Below are 7,500 nucleotides of genomic sequence, written 5' to 3'. Positions count from 1 at the left end.
ATGCACACACACACACACACACACACACACACACACACACACCCCTCCCACCCCCCCCCCCACACACACACAAACTAATCTAACTATGATAAATTACATGCACAAACTGTTCCAATTCAATTCAATTCAAAATACTTTATTTTCTGCTTAAACCAAAGCAGAAGATTCCCTTTCGGTTCACTCAAAATGCTTACCAGCAAACACCAAAGAGAAACACACAACACACACACACACACACACACACACACACACACACACACACACACACAAACTCACCGGCCCAGCTCCAGCTGCGTGAGGTCGATCTCGGCGCCGCCCATGGGGTCGTCATGCAGGCCACGGTCGTAGTCGAAGACCTTGACCTGCACGGGCCGCTGAACGTCCTCCACGGGGATGCTGAAGGCCTCGTCCCAGCGGGGGTTCAGGTTCTTGTAGATGGTGCGGCTCTTGAACACCTGCTTTCCCCCGACCTTGAACTTGACGTACGGGTCGCTGGTGCCTGGATGATTAAGGTGGGGCGGGGTGGGGGTGGGGGGTGGGGGTGGGGGGTGGGGTGGGGGGTAGTCGGGAGGAGGAGAGGTTCATGGGGGTGGAGGTGGGGGGGTGGGGGTGGGGTGATGTGGAGGTGAAGGAAGCATGACAAAAAAATAGTATGAGGGACATCGTTCAAAACAGAACTCCAACAGGTCCCGCACAATAGCTACTGGTTATCTAGTAGTAGCAGTGGTAGTGGCAGTAGTAGTAGTAGTAGTAGTAGTAGTAGAAGACGTGGAAATGGATGTAGTAGTAGTAGTAGTAGTTCGTGATGCTGTTTTTTGTTATTGCTGTTGTTGTAGTGGTAATTTTTTTGTTTATTATCATCTTCAAAATGTTATTGCAAACAGCGCAGCCGACCTCTAGTCAGGCTGATAACATTTCATTCAAAAGCAAAATAACACACACACACACACACACACACACACACACACACACACACACACAGAGGCGCGTGCGTTAAGACGATTAGTTAATTAATGCACAACAATGTATACAAATAAAAACACCCAGAAAATATGTAATACATGTAACACCCAGCAAATAAATAATAAATGTAAGTAAAATGCACACACACACACACACACACAAACTCTCTCTCTCTCTCTCTCTCTCTCTCTCTCACAAAACAGTGTTTGTTTATTTTCAAAGGAAGTTCAACTGATGCTCCACAATCAACAGTACTTGATGATTACTTGTATGTGCGTGTGTGCGTGCGTGCGTGCGTGAGCGTGTGCGTGTGTGTGTGTGCGCGCGTGCGTGCGTGCGTGTGTGTGTGCGTGCGTGTGTGCGTGCGTGCGTGCGTGTGTGTGTGCGTGCGTGCGTGTGTGTATGTGTGCGTGCGTGTGTGCGTGTGTGTGTGTGTGTGACAGACAATAGATAAATCATTATTCTTTAGCTTTGCTTATGGTATTAGAACTGATTGTGATTGACAAAAGAAAGTGGGGTAACCAATGTAATGGTACAATAAACTTCAAACGAAACAAACAAAAAAACCAACAACCAAACAAACACAAAAACAAAACTCTCTCTCTCTCTCTTGACAGGAAATGAAATCCAGCAAATGATTTCCTCATTCCATATCTCACCAACATGCTCAATCCCTCGTTCTCTCGTAATGAGTCACGTCACCACTGACACTGTTACCCCCCCCCCCCACACACACTCTCTCTCTCTCTCCACACACACACACACACACACACACACACACGTCTTCCCTCCCCCACCCTCACCCCCTCAAAAACAGACGACGAAAGAAAAAAAACAACAACAAAACAAACAAACAACGTATTACCAGCTATGAATTACGATCGATTGAAAAAAAAAAAAAAAAAAAAAAAAAAAAGCTGTAAAATTCAAAACCTCAACAACAGAATCAATCAATCCAGCATAACGAAGAAGAAGAAACAAAACACAACAAAAAGAAACAAACAACAGAATCAATAAATTAAGCATTATGAAGAAGAAGAAGAAGAAGAAGAAGGGAAAAAAACAACCAACAAACAAAAACAAACAAACAAAACCACCAAGCTCTTGACATAAATATAAACGCCAGGAAACACGGAAATAAGTAAAACAAAGCAAACAAAAACAACAACAAAAAAAAACAAAAAAAAAAAAAAAGAAGAAAGAAAAAAAAAGAAGAAAGAAAGAAAGAAAGAAAAAAAAAAAAAAAAAAAAGAAGAAAGAAAGTAAGAAAAACGAAACAAAAATTTCTCATCCTTAACCCCGCCCCCCCCCCAAAAAAAAACAAAACAAAACACCAACAATAAATTATTCGGAACGAGGATGGGAATGGGAAAGGGGGGGGGGGGGGAGAACTAGGGACCAGAAGGGTGATTGCAGGATGTGGGGGTGTGGGGGTGGGGGTGGGGTTTGGGGCAGGGGCAGACAAGGCAGTGTGGAGAGTGGCAATGGGGCAAGGGAAAGAATGCCACACTAAGCCAAAGAGAGAGAGAGAGAGAGAGAGAGAGAGAGAGAGAGGAGAGAGAGAGCGCACATTGTAAACTCGGAATCAGAAAGCGGGGAAAAAGACAGCAGCAGCAGCAGCAGCAACAACAACAACAACAAAAAGCAGCAAACATACAAACATGAACATCGCGAACAAATCTTGCGTAAACATACCTTGAAACTGCACTATTTTGAACCAAACACACACACACACACACACGCGCGCGCGAACGCCCGCACACATACACGTACACAAGCGTGCGCGAGCGCGCACACACACGTGCACATACACACATGTATATGTAAACAAGCAGACACACACATAAACACGCGCGCAGAACAGACGTATATTGTAGACTCGAGGCTTAATTTCAAATGGACACATGTTTTCAGTATTCAACTGAAAATCGTCTAAATCTCCTGAACATATATATATTTACTCGTGCAAAGTATTATATAATATGTGGATATTATATTACTTTACTTTTCTATGTCTCTTCCCTAACTCGCTCGCACCTTACACACACACGCACGCAAGCACGCACGCAAGCACACACACACACACACACACACACACACGCGAGTGTTCTCTCTGACGGCGAATACTCCATTTTACATGTTTACATCAAACTGACGTGTGGCAGCCGATATTTCTGGTTGATCCAATAAACACAAACATGAACACTAAAAAACACAATAACAAATAATAAATAAACAATCCACCTCATTATAAGGAAGAAAATTTCCCAGCATTCCTTAGAAATGAAACGGTCATACAATGATTTTGAAGCAGCAGTAGTAGTTATTGTTTTAATGGTGTCCTTATAATATATACATTACGGTTGTACAGACTGACAGGTTTATAAAGGCAATTTTTTATACATCAAATCTGTCATCATAAAATTTCCCCCAACATACCTTTCACTTAACTATATTGCACACTGCTATTATATGTCTATGTCAACTTTTAGTATACTGTCATGTCTATTCTTTAACTGTGATTATTACTGCATGTGTGTATGGCTGTGATAGTGTATGTATGATTTACTCTAAATTACTTCTTAAGGGTTTCTGTTGTTGTTGTCTACTGTGATTATTGATTGTAATGATGGTTTGCCCTAGGTTTACATCTTAATATGGTTTATCTATATACGTGTTGAATGACTGTAATTTTCTTGTGTTATTTTTTTTCTGTTTTACACCACGTATGAATTTCTCTTGTTGAGATAATAAAGTATTTTGTATTCTGTATTCCCTGTAATTACTCCTCTTTTTCTAACAGTCTATGTCCATGTTTGCCCAACACTCGGCTTATATCACAGATTGACATAAGTTTACATTTGGGCCAACAGCAAAGTGAGAGCTGTATTATCAATGGTTTCCCCAGTCAATGGGAAACCATTTACAGCTTAGTCTTTTTGTGAAGGACTATGACTCTCAAACTAGGAGGCAAAATTGCACTGGCTCTTAGTGCTGCAGCCTTGTGGGCTGGTTGGCCTTTGGGAACCATCCTGTCCTAAAACCCTCTTGACCGAGAGAGTGGGGATGTACTTGGGCAAGACACTCTCCACTATAATCAAATTCAAGCCCAAATAGTCGGAACAGCAGTTGCCTCCTCTGCTGTTCTGATGGTCATAGTCGGACACGACTGACTATCATATATATATATGTGTGTCCATGTTGTTCTGATGGTCATAGTCGGACACGACTGACTATCATATATATATATATATATATATATATATATATATATATATATGTCCATGTTTGACACTAGCCTAGGGACCTCTTAGGCTCTTCTGCGTTGGGTGTGACGTAAAGATCAAGCATCTGCTCTTTTTTTTTTGGCCCCTATTTTCAGCAGATGTGGTGCGGCTTATAATCATGGATCATCCCGCACTTTGACGACTCCCTCAACTGAAACTGACGCGCAGATGAAAACAATACCTCAACAACGTGAAGTGAACGGGAATAAAATGTTTCAGACTGAAAATGCAAGCTTATGTGTCAAACTACCTTTTCGGGAGCTTTGATAGATCAACTGCGCTTGTTTGTGTCTTGATCTGAGAACTGATTCAAACTGCATAATTTATCTTTTATTTGGAACCGGTCACAAATACAACACAGCTATAGATGTACGGGACAAGAAAATCATAATCATTCGAAGTCCTGCCCTGAGTCGAGAATTGATGGGGAAAATGTTCCCAGACTGACTTGTATGCACTGGCTAATCATCCCTGGACCCTTTGCCCTGTTTGGGGCACGCGGTCTTTCAACCAGTCACCGAAATGTCCTAAACACAATGCGCTACGAACTTGAAGACAGGACAACAACATTCGATGCTCAATTAACTGATCATAAATAATTAAACATAAATAATAAATCTATACAGCGGCGAATCTTACGCGGAGACAAACCAAAGCGATTTCACTCTCGTCTTTGACAAGCAAGAAAAACTCTGAAACAAAGAAAGAAAAGGAAGAAAGAAAAAAAAACACACTATAAATATACGTGTAGACAGAGAAGCGAGAGAAACTAGGGCCGGAAAGTGAAAGGGGTGTAAGGGAAGGAGGGGGTTAACATATGGAGGAAGGGAGATGGGAGGAGGAGGGGGGGGGGGCTGGGGAAAGGGGGGCTGGGGAGGGGGGGGGGGTGGGGGGTGGATGGGGCTCAGCTTCATACTTCTGTGTCTTAGATTTTTTAATGTTTCACAACAAATGAGCTTTCAACCCCTTCTATTCAGACCATGAGCGACCATAAACGTGTGTAATAATGGTAATGTGATAGTTTAGAAACTACGAGGACAGGGAAGAGGGATGGTAAACATAAATGACAACAACAACAAAACAATAATAATAATAATAATAACAACAACAACAAGAAAAAGAAGAAGAAGATGATGATAATGAAGATAAAGAAGAAAGAGAAGAAGGAGGAGGAGGAGGAGGAGGAGGAGGAGGAGAGAAGAAGAAGAAGAAGAAGAAGAAGAAGAAGAACAACAACAACAACAACAACAAAAAGAAGATGAACAAGAACAATACAAACAACAACACAAAGAGGAAGAACAATAAGAATTACAAAAAAGAAAAAAAAAGGAGGGCCCAAAGAAAGATGAGAGAAGAGTGAAGATAGAAGATAACAGGAGTGAGGGTGAAGAGGACACACTGATACCACAGGTGTCTGGCACTAGAAGACAAAACCCACACATACCACAGGTGTCTGGCACTATGAGACAGGACCCACACATACCACAGGTGTCTGGCACTATAAGACAGGACCCACACATACCACAGGTGTGTGGCACTAGAAGACATGACCCACAAATACCACAGGTGTCTGGCACTAGAAGACAAAACCCACACATACCACAGGTGTCTGGCACCATAAGACAGGACCCACAAATACCACAGGTGTGTGGCAATAGAAGACATGACCCACAAATACCACAGGTGTCTGGCACTAGATGACATGACCCACACATACCACAGGTGTCTGGCACTATGAGAGAGGACCCACACATACCACAGGTGTCTGGCACCATAAGACAGGACCCACACATACCACAGGTGTCTGGCACTATAAGGGAGGACCCACACATACCACAGGTGTCTGGCACTATAAGACAGGACCCACACATACCACAGGTGTCTGGCACTATGAGAGAGGACCCACACATACCACAGGTGTCCCGCATTATGAGACATGACCCACACATACCACAGGTGTCTGGCACTATAAGACAGGACCCACACATACCACAGGTGTCTGGCACTAGAAGACAGGACCCACACATACCACAGGTGTCTGGCACTATAAGACAGGACCAACACATACCACAGGTGTCTGGCACTAGAAGACATGACCCACACATACCACAGGTGTCTGGCACTATAAGACAGGACCCACACATACCACAGGTGTCTGGCACTGTAAGACATGACCCACACATACCACAGGTGTCCGGCACTAGAAGACAGGACCCACACATACCACAGGTGTCTGGCACTATGAGAGAGGACCCACATACCACAGGTGTCTGGCACTATAAGACAGGACCCACACATACCACAGGTGTCTGGCACTATGAGAGAGGACCCACACATACCACAGGTGTCCCGCATTATGAGACATGACCCACACATACCACAGGTGTCTGGCACTATAAGACAGGACCCACACATACCACAGGTGTCTGGCACTAGAAGACAGGACCCACACATACCACAGGTGTCTGGCACTATAAGACAGGACCAACACATACCACAGGTGTCTGGCACTAGAAGACATGACCCACACATACCACAGGTGTCTGGCACTATAAGACAGGACCCACACATACCACAGGTGTCTGGCACTATAAGACAGGACCCACACATACCACAGGTGTCTGGCACTATGAGAGAGGACCCACACGTACCACAGGTGTCCCGCATTATGAGACATGACCCACACATACCACAGGTGTCTGGCACTATAAGACAGGACCCACACATACCACAGGTGTCTGGCACTAGAAGACAGGACCCACAAATACCACAGGTGTCTGGCACTAGAAGACATGACCCACACATACCACAGGTGTCTGGCACTAGAAGACAGAACCCACACATACCACAGGTGTCTGGCACTATGAGACATGACCCACAAATACCACAGGTGTCTGGCACTATGAGAGAGGACCCACACATACCACAGGTGTCTGGCACTAGAAGACATGACCCACACATACCACAGGTGTCTGGCACTATAAGACAGGACCCACACATACCACAGGTGTCTGGCACTGTAAGACATGACCCACAAATACCACAGGTGTCTGGCACTAGAAGACATGACCCACACATACCACAGGTGTCTGGCACTATAAGGGAGGACCCACACATACCACAGGTGTCTGGCACTATAAGACAGGACCCACAAATACCACAGGTGTCTGGCCCTATAAGACAGGACCCACACATACCACAGGTGTCTGGCACTATAAGGGAGGACCCACACATACCACAGGTGTCTGGC

General features: G+C 44.3%; 1 protein-coding gene across 1 annotated transcript in view; it reads right to left on the bottom strand.

Moving 5' to 3' along the window:
* LOC143282476 (multiple C2 and transmembrane domain-containing protein 1-like) overlaps nt 1–7,500 on the bottom strand; it is a 265,420-nt gene that overhangs the window by 76,325 nt on the left and 181,595 nt on the right. Inside the window, exon 3 of the mRNA XM_076588129.1 lies at nt 277–499. Coding sequence (XP_076444244.1) covers nt 277–499 — 223 coding nt within the window. The remainder of the gene's footprint in view (nt 1–276; nt 500–7,500) is intronic.

Source organism: Babylonia areolata, chromosome 5 (assembly GCF_041734735.1).
Source record: "Babylonia areolata isolate BAREFJ2019XMU chromosome 5, ASM4173473v1, whole genome shotgun sequence".
Taxonomy (NCBI): Eukaryota; Metazoa; Mollusca; class Gastropoda; order Neogastropoda; family Buccinidae; genus Babylonia; species Babylonia areolata.
The sequence above is the reverse complement of the archived record's forward strand: the minus strand, read 5'-3'. Positions and strand labels throughout refer to the sequence as shown.